This window comes from Diplotaxodon limnothrissa, linkage group LG13 (assembly GCF_057381915.1).
Source record: "Diplotaxodon limnothrissa isolate DT_005_m linkage group LG13, D_limnothrissa_male_GT1.1, whole genome shotgun sequence".
NCBI classification, from domain to species: Eukaryota; Metazoa; Chordata; class Actinopteri; order Cichliformes; family Cichlidae; genus Diplotaxodon; species Diplotaxodon limnothrissa.
Window position 1 is genome coordinate 2898394 of NC_140608.1, and position 18048 is coordinate 2916441.

Here is an 18048-nt window from a genome sequence, read left to right on the forward strand (position 1 = left end):
TTTGAGAACTCACTACATTTAAAGTTTGCACTGAGCATCTTCCTAAATATTTTGTATAACCGGGTCATCCACCGAGATGATCCTCAGATTCATAGATATGTGATCTATCAAGTTATGCCTTGTAGTTAATGTATTATTAAATATCATATTAAACCCATTTCATCAACCTAATATATAACACATTACCCCCAAAACATTTTGTGTTCTAGCTCAGAATACAAACCAATTAGGTACTCTGTCAAGTAAGTATATACCTTATTTCAGCCTTATTCCAAATTAACAGTTTCACAGTCTGTAGCTTTAAATGCAAATTTAGTACTGCTGTCCCTTCCACAACAAGGCAGGACCGCATGTCAGCTGATGTAGACATGAAAGAGTGTCTGAGAAGAAAAAAAAAAGAAAAAAAAAAGACGTTCTGACGCTTCTAACATTCAATCTGAGTAACTTATTTTACATGTAAGTTCCTCCTAAATCACAGCACACAGTAGTTGTCTTAAACTGATGTGCCTGGTGAATCTGTCAAATGACAAGGTTGTTATAAAATCAGCATTCTAACAGTGCAGAACAGCAGCTTGGAAATAGCTTAGGTATAATGGGGTGCATTTCAGTCACTATTTCATACTTGCTCTGTTATCTGTCAACAGAATCTGAAAAATATGCAAATAGGATCAGGTTTATTTGAATTCAGCTGTATTAAATATGAGTAAAGGTAAGCAGAGAAAGTTAGAAGAGAATAAAAATGTAAGGCCTATAAAGTCAGCTGAGTTTCATTATCTAAAAACTTGCAATTCTTTACAATAATCAGAAGGCCCTGGCCTTGAGCACAACCATAAAGCTAACGGTCTGATTATCCACACTAACCAAAACATCCTTAAGAGTATTATGCTATTGTTTTGGTTATATATCACCATCTCAGGTGCTGGAAGTGTGTGCAGATGTATGCTGAGCATTGCAGACAACAGCTGAAGACTCCAAGGAAACTCACAAGAGCCTGAAAAAAATTAAAAGTTCTTTTGGACACATTCTTTATTTTTCCCCTCTCTAGACACACTGCCAACATGCAATTATGTTCAAAAACAATCTTTTTTTCTTCATTATTTTCCCTTTAATATTTAAATATTAATGGTAATTCTTCCACATGTTCAAACATTGCTACTGCTCACTGCAACCACAGACTGCTCCTTCTAGCCACTGTGGAGTTTCACTACAACAAAAAGAGGTTAAGTGACTTGCAAAGATTCCACATAAAAATCGACCCATTAAAGCATGTGTTCTTCATACAGTCCACCCACATTTTTCAGCTGGGATTTGAACCAATGATCCACACTTCTAAAACAGGCCACTCTGCTTACTCCCTCTCACACACTTTTAAGCTTACTAAAAAATACTGGAAAATCAACAAAAAAAAAACAAAAAAAATATCCAAAATATAACATAACAGCTGTTGTGGTGATAATTCATTCAACATAACATACAGAAGGTGGCCGTCTATTTAACGTTTAACCATGAAATTACAATTCATAATAAACATGTTGTGGACTATAATTAAATTAACTAAAAGGTTTTGGTTATAACTGGATAAATATAGGTGTGGTTTATATATATATAAATATATGTATATTGGTGTTTTTGTATTTGTAGGTCACTTGTCACTACACAGACACAAACAAAAGGTTGGAAAGGAAGGCCAAGTACTCCACAGGTCCAAACGAGGATGGGTCTGGAATCAGTTCTTTGTCATTGAGGAGTACACTGGACCTGACCCAGTGCTGGTGGGCAGGGTGAGTATAACAGTGCAATTTAAAAAGAGAATCCTTCTTCAAACAAAATTAGCCTCTGAATAACTGTTTAATTAAAAGCCACGTTGCCCTCCAGTGGCAGTCATGGTGTGCAAGCTGACAGCAGGATTTAAATGTGGTTTTAGCATTTATCAAAGAGAGAGTGGGATAAAGACAGAAAAATGAAAGAGGTCATGTTCTCATTCAAGGGTGAAGATGATTGGTGGTACTCCTCCAGAACAACACCATCGCTCAAACTGAGCAGCGGCTCTCATAACAAACAACAAATTATGTTTACAGAGCACCATATTTCAAAGTCTAGGAGCTATAAAGGAAGAACAAGAGTTTAATTGAATGTTGAACATTCTTCATTTTTATAATAATATTTTAAGTCAGTAATTTATTAGTGTGTGCCCATCTAACATGCAGCATTTCCAGCCTGTCTATCCCAGTCACTCGCTCACTTTAGTTTGTAGACTTGGGAAATTGCAACCTCATCTGGCATCTGCCAGGCAGCCAAGCTAGTCTGTGTCTTCCAAATTTGCCTTTTGACCAGACTTTCTGCCTTTATGTGGAACTGCTAGTCTCTCTCTCTTTCTCTTCAAGTTTCACATATATTGAAATATGTGCATGTAATTCAAGCTAAATTCAGTTTTGTCTCCATTTTTTCAGCTCCACTCAGATGTTGACTCAGGCGATGGAAATATCAAGTACATCCTGTCCGGTGAAGGTGCAGGAACAATCTTTGTCATTGATGACAAGACAGGCAACATCCACGCCACAAAAACTCTGGACCGTGAGGAGCAGGCCCAATACACGTTAACAGCCCAGGCTGTGGCAAGAGACACTAATAAGCCTCTGGAGCCGCCATCAGAGTTCATAGTGAAAGTTCAGGACATCAACGATAACCCTCCTGAGTTTCCACATGGGCCGTACTATGCCAGGGTGCCTGAGATGTCCAATGTTGGTAAGTAGCAAAAGAAACATTAAGAGAAATGTGGGGGAAGCAAGGTTTTGTATTGAGACAAAGTCAAAGAAAACAAGGAAGGGATACATTAAAGAATGCTTAAAAGTCTAAGAAATCTACAGCTGGTAAGAAGAAAGTTATATTAGACACAGAAAAGCTTCAGAAAAGTTTGGTACAGCTGGTAAACATACAATTTGGGGGACTTTAAATCGTATTCACGCAATATTGGGAAAATATTTGTACCATCATCAAGGAGTGAGGGATGGTGACAAAGAAAGATAATGGATAAACATAAAGAAACACAATTAGTCCCAATTGGCTACCTTTTACTTTACTGGTTCTTTAGCAGGTTTGGAGGTCTTTTTTCTCCATATCATTGTAAATCTATGAAGCCTGGCTATCTATACAAAGTCCCCAGACTGGAGACTTTCTCTAAAAATATGACTTTTTCAATATTTTATTGGTTTATCTGTAAGCCTTTTAAAAGGCATTGTCCCTATTTCAAGTCACGTCTTCTTCCTTGTGCTAATATAGCACATTTAAACAAAATCAGAGATGACCCAAACTACTGTTCATAGTCTTCACTATAAAAAACAAAAACAAACAAACCCCACAAAAACAACCACAAATGAATTTTGACATAAATTAAATACAAAGTGATAAATAAATATAATATAGAATTTCACTGTCATTGTTTTCATTTATTAATGTTGAATGAATTGAATGAATGAATGTTGAATTTTATCTTATTCTTTCCCAGTTAAATTTACCCTTCATTCTAATTTGTGTTGTACAGTTATTTCATTTTTAACCTTAATTTATATTTTATTCCTTCCTAGTTAAATTTACCCTTTTTAATTTTTCATATTTATTTCCTATCTTATTCATAGCCGTTTCCTTTTTTGTTTTCTTCAGGTCACGAGCAGTTGTCCAAGCATTTCACTACATATCGTACTGTGTATGACTGTGTACGTGACAAATAAAATTTGAATTTGATTTGATTTGAATGAGAACTGGGCTCCAGAAATATGTTCTTGTCTGAGAATAGCTAATTAATTAATTAATTAATAACAACCTTAATGCATAAATATTAAACAAATGTAATCCTGGTTTTGACATTGATTACCAGAGCAATGGTTTCAAATCCTATGTCAAAAATGTCAACCTTGCCTTTTAACAGGTATTTTCTCAGAAGAGGCAAAAGTCCTCTTACTAAACTAAAGTTTAGTTTTAATTTAGCAGTAGTTTTGGTAGTTGAACTGAAAATTTGTCTGCATATTATTTTTCTGCTAAACAACACCATTTCTATATTAATCACTGAATGTGAATGCAGGAAATGTGACAGAGAAGTGCATATCAGGTCACCTCCTGAAAAATCCTCTTTTTTTCTTAAAAGTTGGGCTAAACTACAAGCAGAATTGTGGAATTATTTAGTACCATATTGGCACAGGCAAGAGTTTCTACCACCCCCTTAAGAGTCTCCCTATTTAGAACTTCTGATCTTGGAAGATTTTCTTTCCAAAAATTGTGTGGTATTGGAGTGTTCAGCCTCTAGATACTGACCTGAAATGAACCACACTGGCAGCGGTAAAGCCTGAAACAGTGGAAGCATAAGAAATCCCTTCCCTGAATGGACTGGACTTCCAAAGAAAGAAAAGAAAGAAAAGAGTTCTGTTTAGGCTATTTTTCACCCATCCGCTACATAATCTGAAACCTGAATGCAGAAGTCTGGCAAAGAGAGATCACCAGTTGCCATGAGCCACAACCACAGAAGTGGAACAGAAATAAAAGCTGTAATTTGACTAACTAGGTCTATGTAGCCTCATCGATATCAGACTTAGAATGGATAGAAAAGCCAATTTCTTTCAAATTATCATTCTTGGTAATTTATCACGGTGTACTTATAACCACATTCAAAGCCATGCTGAATAAAATTTCATTGCAGTTTTCTGTTATGCAGAACCTGGTTAATTTTGCATGGAGCACAATGGTGGTGCTCACATGGCTGCAGCTGGAAAGGTAAATATTAAAATAGAAGATGTAGTGGAAAAAAGGCTGTAAAGAAGCCAAATGAACAATTCAATAACACGTGATTGATGTGAAGCACCCATTATTCCAGCCAAATTCATGCTGTTGCAAGAACTTAGTAACAGCCATTTTGAGCTTTTAGTCCCTGAAAGAAACAGTTTCTACATTTACTGGGGTTGCTTGGTTATGGGGAAAAACAAATGAAACAAAAAACATTTCACCTATGTAACCTTTTGCAACTTTCACTTTTTCTCGATTGACCTTGCTAACCAAAAGCTTTTACTTCTGTCCTCTGGGCTCAAGATGAACTGTGTGAGTTTGAGCTTTAGTTGGTTTTGAGGGGGTTTTTTTCCCTTTCAAGACTAGAAATAATACAAAGCTCTTAAACATATTTGAGTCCTTGTGTGGGCCCTCGTGGTTACTTCATGCAAAATAAAGGAGGTTGTAATCAGATTCATCATGGATATTGAAGCTCATGAAAGAAATTACTGATTTATCACAGGAGCAGATTACGGTTGGAGTTTGATGCCTAGGCTCTGAGTTTATCACTACCCACAAATAGAACATAGAAATTGGAGAGGGATGATTGAACATCCCCCCCGGGGCCTACAGGTGGATGCTGGGGTGGTGGAGGGGTTGAAACAGCAGGGGGTAATGAAGGAAAGTATTGGCACTGAAATGCCAGAGGGAAAGATGAAACGAGTTTGAATACAGCACCAAATTGGGAAGTTGTGCTTGGTTTGTGACAAGTGTGGTGTATTGGGTGTACGTGCAGTACAGCTCCAGTTGCTTGACTAATCTCACAGGCTACACTCCATCGAAGAAGGACAAAAAGAGAAAAATATGTAAAAATGAAATAAAACTAAAACCAACAAAAGTAAAAGTTAGACTCAGCTCTGATTTAATAGTGTAAAAAAAAAAGTTTAAAATAATATAACTTTATAGTCACAAGGTAAGAAAATTTGGACTTGGGTGGCGAAAAAAAACCAACATGTTATTTGCCTGTTTTTATTTATATTTATTTTATCAGAGCTGGTAATGATACAGGTCTGAAGCACTTTTATTACTACGTTTCTTTAGCAAGTAGCAACAGGTCTAGCGAAAAGAAACACCTTTCTGAGTCACATCGGAAAAGCAAAACTTAAATAACGCAAAGTTAATAGAATGTATTTCACACTTCTGCAAATTTAATTTACTTGGTCTATTTGCTCAGCATATCTGTGTCAGCTGAGTTAACAGGGATTTACTGGATGCAGATGCTTTGGGTGAAAACATATCTGTGAAATGTCCATTTTTTTTGTGGGGGACTAAGATAAACTGTCATGTTTCGGGCTCAACAACCATGCATTTTTCAGATTATCCAAAGAGTTTTGAAAGGTTTGCATAAATCCATGGGGTTGTTGAACTCTGTCAGAGCACGGAGGAAATGCTGTTTTATTTAAAACATGAAAATCACCAAAATTGGAGACTGGATGTTTCCACCAGACAATGATGAAATGTAGAGAAATAATAGTGGAGACCAGCCCCACAGGAGCCCCTTCAGCCGCAGTGTCTGAGAGACAGGAGAGTGTTTTTCATTCCCTTTCCCATCCGGCTGGTGCAGGCAGGTGAATCGGCGCACATTTTTGTGACAAGCTTGTTTGTCCCTGTAGGTACGTCAGTGTTGCAGGTGACAGCTACAGATGCTGATGACCCCACCTACGGCAACAGTGCCAGACTGGTGTACAGCATACTGCAAGGACAACCCTATTTTTCTGTGGAGCCTCAGACAGGTAAGGCTGCAAACAAAAACCCTGAACTAGGCTTATAATTGTCTGCAACACAACAAAACACAATAGCTCAAAGGCCTTGATGTTACAGTGATGTAGTATGCACACAGGTCTAAGATCAACTACAAAAACAGCTTGTCATGGACGATACGACAATGCGTTTTCATTTTATTTTTCTGCACGGTGTTTTTGTATCACCTGGAGTTAGGATGTGTGTGTGTGTGTGTGTGTGGGGGGGGGGACACAACTGCCAAATCAATAGGAATTAAGACCGCTACAAACAGTGAACAAATTTTAACAGTCGCAAAATTTTAAATTGAATATAATTAATTAGGAAAATAATCAATGCAATTGACTTTAAACTCTAATATTGTAGTGCCATCTGCCAGGCGTCTCATCAAAACTGATTGCTGCAAAAACCAAACTCAAAACTTTTTTTTTTTTATTCTTTCACATTTCCATCTACTGCTCTTAATGTAAAAAAGCCAAGAACTCTGTGCTAGAGGGATCGTGTAACAAGACATCCTTTCCAATGAAATTGGTGAGGAAAAGAAGGCAAGCTGTAGAAAGAGGTCCCCAGTGGACATTCAGCTTTGGTCCCTGCAGAGCTGAGGCCTAATATTTGGGTTTGCATTAAAAGAGGAAATTGGATGTAAGGAAAGAGGTTAGGGCAAACACTGAGCTATGCTAGGTCAGAGAGAGTGAAGAAGAACTGAAAGTGAGAGGTTAGGGTAGAGAAGGAGAGAGAAATTGGTTTACAGAGAGATAGTTCATGGAAAGTGAGTGGTTAGGGCACAGAGAGGCAGAGAGATTTGGGCAGAGTAAATCTGGCTAATCAAACCAGTGTTGGGTATTTGACTGGCTCAAATCCATAGCTCACATTTCTAATTGGTTTGGAGATTATCAGCTTTCCATGCTGTCACAGACATACGCACACACTTTTGGCATAATATGACAACAGAAAGCCTCTCTGACACTGCAGCTAGACATGTGCAGAAAGAAAGAGAGAGATGGAAAGAGAGTAGTGGGTGATGAATTAAACAGACAAAAATCACTGGGGCTTGAAATAGATAAAAATAAGACTTCACAAATGTTCTACTAGAGTTCTTATTTATTTAAATGATGAGTGATGATGCGTTCTCTTACAAAATGAAGAATCTTGGAATAAATTCGTTGTAAATTGGTAGTTTTTACTTAGCAATGATAGTGTTTTCAAAGTGGGATTTGTTTAACATTTTCATTTATTAATTTCAACAGGTATACAATTCCTTATTGTAATTCTTAATAATTTGTAATGACATGACGTAAAATGCACATGTTGTACATGGTGTGACAAAACACGAGTACAGTAGCATATACAACACAAGAGTAGATATGCAGACATCTGCTGTTTTTTTCATCATTCAAAAATCCATAAAACCTCACCCACAAGCTTCCAGTGGTTGTGTTTTCCAGAATGGCTAAAAGAAAGCCTTATTTTAGCATTAATGTCATGTTACCACTCTGTCTGCTCAGGTATAATTCGTACTGCCTTGCCAAACATGGACCGTGAGGCCCGCCAGGAGTACGATGTCGTCATCCAGGCCAAAGACATGGGTGGTCACATGGGAGGGCTGTCAGGGACCACAGAAGTTAAAATCACCCTCACAGATGTCAACGATAACCCTCCAAAATTTCCACAGAGTGAGTAAACGCCTACGTTTTCTAGTTATCCATCGATAATATATACTGTATTGTGTAGCTGTACGTCATTTTCCTTGGGTTAGGCATTTCCATTAGAGGTGTGAAAGTGTCAGACCTTTTACCAAATGACAGCAGAGCTATTACACTATCTGAACTTCCAGTCTGCATCTTCCTAGCCTTTTCTGCACTATGCAATAATCACCAAAGGTCAGTGCAAGGGCATTCAATACACATCAAGTGCATGGTGTCATTAGTTTGCAACTTACAAAGTAGTGAGGTAACTTTAGGCAAAAAAAAAAAAGAATTATTTAAAAAGAGTCTTTATTGGGATCCTGGAGTATCCCCCAACATGTATGACTGTCTTTGGATACTAGCTAGAAGTTCCCTAGGGCATTGGTTGAATTAGATATTAGCAGCGCAATGAAAAAAGCAGATCTCTGGATTTGTGAAGAACAGTAGATTTGATGCGAGGAAGGAGACAGAGGCACAAAATTTGAATATTTTTTAAATTCTTTTTTTTTTTTAACATTTTTTATGAGAAGTTTATATTTTTATCTGAATCTATTTCTCTGTATAAAAGATGATACAGAACTGCCAATGATTCTATTAACTGATAAAAATTATTTTATTTTATTTGCTCGGTGACAAAATACCGATTTGTCCTCGGTGACAAAATACACAACCAGTACAATGATAGTGAGTTCTCTAGTTCCATTTAATACTGTACAAATTCAAAAAATGCCCATCTGCTGTAAATCCATTCTATATGATTTGGAAGTTTTGGAAATGGACTTCTAAAACTCATCAACCTTACCTCGTTTGGATAATGATGATCTCCCATTCAAGTTTTGCGAAAGTCTGTACCATTTCCACCACGGTTGCCATGTCCTGTCAGGTTACCTTTTGCTTGTGCCTCTGAGTATCCTGCTGGATCCTCCAATGTGATTTAAATCTCCAGAAGTGGATGCAACATAAATATGGAGAGGAGGGGCAAGCGGTGAGCAAATATTGTGTGGTAAGTCCAAAGAACTCCTGCATTTTCAATGTGCTCTGTGCTGGCACATAATGGCACACTGACATGCACGACAGTTCAGACCATTTCCTCTGAATGTTTCCCCCAAATGCCTCAGGACAATACAGTAAAACTCTGTGTTGACAGTCTCACCCCGAGGAACCAATTATTGGTGCACAACTCTGTGAATGCTGAAAAAATGATAAGCATTCTCTGGGTCTTGTTCCACACCCAACGTGCTTCCTTCAGGCTTGGGAACTCAAGACTTTTTCACGGAATCCCTTCGGAGAGCCAGCTCTCATCAGCAGCAATGATCTTCCATAAAAATTCAGATCAGTTTGGAAACAAAAGATAATGTTTGTCATCTGTGTAAGTTTGGGGTCTACAGTGCAACAGCAGAGTGCACAGTGTTGTCCAAACGGGACCTAGAGAGTGCAATTTATATTTAAAAATGGCAGCCATGCTGGAAGTTTTCTTTGATGCCTGAGAAGAAGTTGAAAGAGAGATTGGCCAAATTTATGTCAGGTAAGGTTTTTTGAACTTTCTGATCACATCTCATGCACAGCCAAATAGCAAATATTCATAGAACGATTTAACCTCTCTGGTTCTCCTCAAAGAGAAACATCCTAAACCTCAGCAAGGATTCACACCAATGCATTTTTCTTTGCAACCACTTCCCAGCAGACCTTCATGTCCACCTTTCCATATTATATCCAACTTTGCCATTTTGTGCTATGGCTCTTTTTTCCTTCATCGTTCTGTCCTTCCCTCCTATAGCGCTGAGCAGAAGGGCTCCTGGCAGAGATTCTGCAGAAAGCCTCAGGAATGTATGGAGAGAAGAAATGGGGAGAAAACAAGAGATGATGGATCAGGATTTAGCCTGTGGAGAAGCTGAATAGGCAAGAAAAGGGAGAGACATGAACAGAAGCAGTGAGGGAGATAATGTAAAAGACAGGGAGATGCAGAGAGAGAGAAAGTCAAAACCACCACTCCAGTTCCTGTATATTATAACAAGCTGACAGCTGTGTTGCAATGCAAAGCTGAAATGTGATGCTGTAGACCACAACAAAAGGACATTTGAGGGAGTTTAGATGGAGAGTTTTATGAGCAATGAAAAACTGCTCAAAAGGCAAGACTTCATCTCCAGCACGAGAAGCATATATAGAAGTTTCCATACTGGCATATGCATGTTTCTTTAATAATGCCACATGTTCTTACATAGTGACAGATGGTGTAAAAATGAAGGGAGAGCCTAAAACCGTAAATGGCTGATTTGCTGACGCAAATTTTGTAGAAAACTCTAAACAAAAGACTAGTAACTGACCTAAAAAAAAAAAAAAAAAAAAAAAAAAAGTAACCCACTTCATAATCTCCTTTAAGCCAGCATATGTGCATTACCAACCATGGAACGCTTTGCAATCCACTTTTCTTCATGAGCCAGGTGAAAAATATTCGGGAGACAGGATCAAGTCACACACATAGGCCACATTATATCTAAATAACCACATTATACTTGCCTGTGCATCACTGGCAGTTTTACATCTGCAATGCAAGACAATGTACCAAATAACAATATGTTGTGGAACTCGGTACCCTTGTCAATAAATAAATAAATAAAAAGTAAAAGCAGGACAACCACCTGCAAGAAAATTCTCCCAGATGGTGTGAATGAGGACAGTGATTACTTATTTAGTAGTTGGGCAGAGTGAGAGAGAGGAGAGGAAGAAAAAAAATGGAAAATGAGATAAGAGTCACGAAACAAAAACGGAGTCTGAGAGACAGCAAAAATAAAACAGATACAAAGATGGAATAAAAATAAAAAAGATAAAAACACACCGAAAAATAATGCATATATATGGCACAGCTAGACTCCCTCTTGTTGTCTAGCAGCTTTTCAGCTTCCATTCAAGCTGCTGTATTTTTTTCTTTTCGCTCTAAGGCTTGATATCTCTTTCTCTCAGAGACTTTCTGTCCCTGCAATTCTCTCTCTTTTCACCTCATTATCAAGCGTCATTCGTTTGCAGCCTCGAAAAATCCATCACAGCACAGACAGGAGTAGGAGCAGAAAAACAAAGGCAAATAGCAATTGATTGTTCTTTAACTCTCTCTGACTTCAGTCTTTATTAGGCTGACATGACAGAGATGGTTTTGTTAAATACTGTTAATATATGTCAGCTGCAGCGCTTCTCTCTCATTCTTGTTTGAACAGGAACAATGGAGAACAAAGCAGATAATAAAAAGGCATTTGAAGTGGTGAAAGATATTTTGGGCGATATCTATTTGCACATCATTTACCTTCAGTGACTTCTATTACAGAACTGTCTATTCTCATAAATCTTGGAAAGATTAAACTCACCTTAGAACTTTAGTTTTAGCTCTTCTCTCAGATTTAAGTAGAATAGAATGCATAACTTTTTTTAACTGCTTTTCCAATGTGGGCTAGCAGGGGGCTGAAGCCTATGTCAGCTAAGACGAGTCAAAGTGTGCAGAACACTTTAAACACGAATGCTATGAAGACTTTGAGTGAGTTTAGTCAGGAAACAGCTGCATTGCATCACACAGCAATAGTGATGTGCCCCACTCTCATCGTGTCCTATCCAAATGTGGTGGCCTGTTTAAGCTGCAGAGTTTCCCTTCTCTCCCTCTGCCATGTCAGCACCATTGCTGCCCACTATTAAACTCCTCCACAGTCCCACCAGCCACCTGTAGGCTCCAGGGGACAATATTGTGTTACCATTCCCCAATCCCAAACGCTAACTATATTCTGCTGCTCTAATAAATCAGTAATTTCAAATGCAAGTTGTTTAAATGAAATAAAGGGCCCAAACACTTATAAAAATATCAGGAGTGACAATATTTTGAGTAGAAATCTCCTCAAACGTGTGCATAGGTGGGATTACTGTTGATAGTTTAAACAAATATGCTGTTATGCAATTTGGTTAATCTTTATAAACCCAGGCTTTATGTGCTCTTTAGGCACAGACTATTTAATTGAAAACTCAGTCCACACCCACCACGATATAATTAACCACACCACAGGCATATTTATTTTTCAGACATCAAACTTTGCTTCTGAGTTTAAATTCCATATATCGCAACACATCAAAATCACAAGTCTGACTAGGAAATTACTGAGTAATAAAAGACATCATTGTTCTAAAGTCAGTCATCAGATAAAATTCCCGACCCAAGAGATTGTGGTCATTACACAAATTACATTTATTAGATGTTTCATTAGTGTTTATATTTGAACATGGCTGGTTTATGAGCTTATAGTCTGTGGGAGTAATGACAGTAGCCGAAATCTCTCTCACTCTCTCTGGTATGGGAGACTAACCTGTGCCTGACTTTTTGCAATAATGAACTCAGTGAATTCCTATTTGCTTCAACTGTCATCTTTAAATGTAAATGTACATTTCCTGTATGTGACGCGCTTCATTTTAGCCTGCAGCCAGGTATGCCAAGCTGCCTGTGTGTTCTGTCATACAATGTTTAACTCATCCGCCAGAAGTCATTGATGTTAAGCTACTTAGCAAAAGCAAGAATAGAATGACAGGAGAAGAGAGAGAAAAGGGGCAAAGTGGGGGGATAGGGATGAAATGAGCTTTTAGCCAAAATGGTACATAAAAAGAGGAGGAGAAGAGGACAGACAGGGATGCGAGAAATGGAACGATGAGGGAGGAGAGGTGAGGATGAATGACGAGATTTGGGAGGATGGAAAAGGGAGAAGCACAGGAGAGATAAAGAGGGCAAAGATCTTAGTAAATAGAGTCAAACAGCACAGAGGAGTTTAAAAAGCAGGGACAGAGATGAAGACGAAAGATGGAGAAGAGGGATTTGGTGAAGATCGATGGAGATGTGAGGAAAAAGTAACAGGCCTGAGGGTGGCAGGAGGGATTTAGGCTGAATGGATCAAGTCCTGTGAATCGCTCAGAAGCCACATGACAGACTGAATTTCATGATTCACAGGTTTGCCACACCTGGACGAGCAGGATAAACACGCTAACGGTGTACAGCCCAAATCTTGGTGTAGGAAGGGGCAAAGAAGAGGCGAGGAGGAATTGAGAAAAAACAAACAAGAATAGTAAAGCGTGGAAAAGATAGAGGAAGAAAGATTTGGGAAGAGAAAATAAATAAGATAATAGCGCTGAGAGGAGAGCGGGGGGGGGGGGTTAGGGGGTTATGAAAAAATAAGCAGAGGCTAAAGTAAAATTAGATGAAATGGGGATGAGTGGTTCAGGTTGAACTGAGGGGAGAGATAATAAGAGCAGAAGAAAAGGGAAAAAAACCAGGGGAGCGAGTAGACATATGGTCATACTGTTCTCATTCTTGAAACCAGGTGTCTGCTTCTTCACATACCCACACACACACAAACACACACACACCTGACACTACAGGGGATATTAATATCCTTTGGGCCATATGAGACAGATGGTATAGTTCATTTTAATCCCTCACTGCCCTCCAAAACTGACCCTGCCTCAGATAGTAAACACAGTGGCAACCCGCCAAGAATTGAACAGTGTTGAATACAAAAGCAAGCTGTGACCAAAAGTCATCACTATCATCACCAAGAAGCCGACACACATATTTTTATATTCCAGGTGTGTACTCGATGTCTGTGTCAGAGGATAAAGTCGCAGGAGAGGAGGTGGGCCGTCTTAAAGCTAAAGACCCCGACCTTGGAGACAACGGGCTGGTGAATTACCGCTTAATAGATGGAGACGGAATCAACATGTTTGAACTGACCACAGACTCCGAAACCAGAGAAGCTGTGATTAAACTGAAGAAGGTAAGAAAAGAAAGAAAGAAACTTAGCAACTTAAAACTGCATTTTCTCCCTTGGATTTGGTCCATCAGATGGAAGTTACTCATTTATCTTAACTATTTTGCCATCTCTTTAGACCCCAACTAATTCTTAAAATATTTAGCCCTTTAGTTATGCTGACTGTATTTGCTGATTATGACAGTTTAGAGTGGGTTTTTAGTAGTTTTTCAAAGGAGTAACGCATTGGTCTGGACAACCAAACAATAGGGTGAAACTCAATTTGAAGCTCAGTGGATTCTCAAATGATTCCCATGGGTTTATGAGTAAGCTCATTTTACTTTATTAGATTGTGGTTTATCAAGTGATAAAATTAAAACAAAGTTGGGGCAAAGCAATAGACATGATCAGCAACAATTCTCGAGTAGGGTGTGTCATTTAAGTTATAATCAGTTGGTACTAAGAGGCAAATGTGCGAGGAAATAATTCCCCCACATCGCCATCTTACATCACCATCACCAGTCTGAGCCAGTTAATACAAGGCAGGATGCTTTCATGTTGCCTATGCCAAATTCCGTCACTACCTTGGTTATGACAAATCTTTTTTGGACTGCTTTACCCAGTCTGGCCATTCTCCTGTGACTTCTCGCATCAACAAGCATCTTAACCCAGAAACTGACGCACACTGGATATTTCGTGCTTTTTCGACTATTATCTATAAACCCCAGAGATGGTTGTGTGGGAAAATCCCAGTAGATCAGCAGTTTCTCAAGTACTCAGACCAGCCTGTCTCAGACCAGCCATGCAACATTCAAAGTCACTTAAATCACCTTTCTTCCCTCTATTGTGAAATTTAGTTTGAACTTTAGCTGGTTGTCTTGACAACTTGCTGTAGTTGCTCTCATGTAACTAGCCAGTTTGCTGTTACATGCAGCTGAAAAGGTATACCAAATAAAAAATGGCTGATGAATGTTTATTTGATGTAAGCAGTGAATTGCAATGCATCTTATCAGTATGTTCAGTTTGATACTGTCGTGCTAAAAAAAAAGGAAATTTCCTGTGAAATACATCATCTTTTGGTCCTCTAAAGCCTTTTTAATTAGACAGTAATAATGGTGCCTTCACAGGAGGGCTGCAGTTAACCAAAGAAAATAAAAAATTGACTGAACTCATTCACAGCTGTTCTAGGGGAGGAGTGGGAAAACTGGAGTCAGCATAGTTTTGACATTTTTACTGCCATCTTACCGGCTGTTGAACTATGTTATGCAAACTACTGAAGAATTTACACAAGTAAATGTACATGCGAAAAAGTTAGACTAAGCACTTTCTGTTTGGGTAGTTGGTAGTAGGTTAGCCTTTTGGTATATCCTTCCTTCAGTACAGAGATACCCATGTGTACTAATAAAGTAATCCAGATCTATCACCGGTGCTGGGTTTAGAAATGGGTGCAGATAATAAGCCCCAAAATCCCTGTCCTTGTGCTCCTCCATGATCTCCAAAAACACTTTCAACTTTTATTTTTACAGTTGGATAGTTTCTCACTTCACCCGAGTTCATCTTCAATGTCCTTCAAGATATAGGAGCAGCTTTTCTGGACATTATTTATAAACAGTTTTTTTGCATGGTTGAGTTGAGTTTTAACTTACATTTGTGGATGTAACATTAAACTGTTTGCTGACAGTGAAATTCTGAAGAGTTCCTGAGCCCATGCGGTGATTTCTGTTACTGAGCAGTGCCTGTTTTTAATGCAGTGCCACCCAAGGGTCCGTAGATTATGGCCATTCATTATTGGTTTTTGACGTTATGTTTCCCTACAGAGATTTGTCTTGATTCTTTGAATCCTTTAATGATATTATATAGTTTAGATGATGAAATCCCTAAACTTGCTGCTAATGGTAGATTATTACATGTTCATCTGGAACTATTTACCCATGCAGTCTTTTACATAGATTTTAAGCATTTTAAAGCAATGAACATTTTGGAAAATGAGAATGACATTTCTCCTTTTCAACATTATTTGTTTTATTTTCAATTAAATACAAATGTCTAAAGGATTAGAAAGTTATTTAACTCTGTTTTGCTTGCCTTTTACACTGAAAGTTATAGTTATATGACTTTCTGGTAATGAACGTTTTGTCAAAGGTCTGTTATTTGACAGTGGCTGCTTCAACAGCTAGCTCTTATGGAAACTATGCGTGCGTCATTGCACACTTTTCAATTTGCCAGCAGAGAAATGTAGTTGAGGCAGCACTTTTTCTATAGAAAAAGCAGTTTAATGTTAACCTCAGCCAAGCCAGACTTAAACCACTGTCCATATTTGTGTGTTGAAGTACTGCATTAGGAAATAAGTGAAGCCAAGTAAAGAGAAAAAAAGAAATAAAAATATCAAGCAAAGGGTTGAAGCAGCTCAGAAATGTTGTTCTATTCCCTTCTCTGAACCTTCACAGTTTCATATTGTTTGATATGACCACCAAAGTCCATGGTTGTGTCTGTGAGAGTGAGAGTGCATTAACTTTCATGCTTCCCTAGGCCACAGAGCTCATCTTCTGCACTGTTACTGTAACCCACACATGCACACACACACATACTACAACTGTGGCTTTCAGTGATCCAGCTCAGCACACACAATTACTTTTTCTCAGTCTCTGTCTTTCTAATGCCTGCACACAACCAGTCCCTTATTCTCTCAACTGTACCCCGTCGATCCGGCCATCAGAAATGCACACAATGCTCTGTCAGACACGCAGAATTTCACTCATTTCTTCTTTTTCTCTCTCTCTTTGACGAACAACACACACACACACACACACACACACAGAAGCATTGTTGTATATGTAGCTTCAGGTCAGGATTATGAGCTGAATCTTCCACTGAGCTGTACTAGTCTGCTTCTCCCTTCTAGGACATTCGACCTCTGAATCTCTCAGTTAAAAAAAAGAAAAAGCCTTTATGGTCATATTGTTAATGTGTCAGGAAAAATAGTAATGAAATGTACACTCAAATCTCTCTTTGTTCAGAATGGGACAGAAAGACTTTTCTTCCTAAATTCCAAACCAAGTCCAAGTTTAGTAAAAGACTTGATATTGAAATATGTAATTATATGCTTGGATGATTTACGATGCCATTTGTGGTAAGTTGCATTCCCTATCCAGACAGCAATGACGTTACTTAAAAGAACAGCCACCCTTAACCCACAGTTCGCTTTTACTGATGCTGTGGGAAAATCTCTGTGTGAATAAATCGATACAAGTCAGTTTCATGTTTTTTTTTCCTCCCTCACAATCGTCTGCATGAGTGAATCCTTTCCAAGTCAGAACTCTAGGATGGCATTAAGACTGCCAGGGTTAGGAGTACTCTTCCCACTGGTGTCACTAAGACTAAGCATAGAAATGAGTGAGTGATAATTCTGCTCTCCTCTCTTGATAGCTACCATTCGTGTTCCCTGAAGCAAAGCAGTTAACGCACAATTTAGGCATAACCTAATAGTATACAAGTATGGTTATGACTGAAAGCTCTCAGGAGAGCATTATTAGATTTGAAGAGAATCTGAAATACAGACTGGAACAGTCAAAATACTGACACTTTTATCCATGATTCCCCCAAAGAAGTTGTTAGAAACCCCTGGCTGAGCGGACAGATTAGGAAAAAAGCAAGGGATTCCAATCAAAGAAATGAGATCAACTGATTACACTAAAGTGGTGCACTATGTTTGCGTGGGTGCAGTTGTGTGTGGACATGTGTTTGGCTTTATCCAACAGCAAGCGCAAAGAACCCTCTCTGCTTGTGAAATGCTAAAAGCGATGGTAAACATCTTACTCAACACAGCTGAAAGTATAGACAAGTGACCTCATTGTAACAGCAGTGTTAGACACATATGCAGATGTGCATACATGTGTGCAAGAACAGAAAAAGACACAGACATTCCGAATTTAATCTTTGTGACACAAAAATTAGACTCATTTAAATACATGAACTTGTTTAAACAATGACTGAATTTAAATAAGTTGAAACATTTGAAGGCTTTGCTCATATTTCCATCCATCACT

The 18048-nt window shown here is 38.4% G+C and overlaps 1 protein-coding gene across 1 annotated transcript in view; it reads left to right on the forward strand.

The window, feature by feature from the left end:
* Nucleotides 1-18048, forward strand: part of cdh11 (cadherin 11, type 2, OB-cadherin (osteoblast)) — a 95257-nt gene that overhangs the window by 61657 nt on the left and 15552 nt on the right. Inside the window, exons 4-8 of the mRNA XM_085369627.1 lie at nucleotides 1642-1781; nucleotides 2451-2745; nucleotides 6426-6545; nucleotides 8058-8225; nucleotides 13842-14029. Of these exons, the coding sequence (XP_085225753.1) occupies nucleotides 1642-1781; nucleotides 2451-2745; nucleotides 6426-6545; nucleotides 8058-8225; nucleotides 13842-14029 (911 nt within the window). The remainder of the gene's footprint in view (nucleotides 1-1641; nucleotides 1782-2450; nucleotides 2746-6425; nucleotides 6546-8057; nucleotides 8226-13841; nucleotides 14030-18048) is intronic.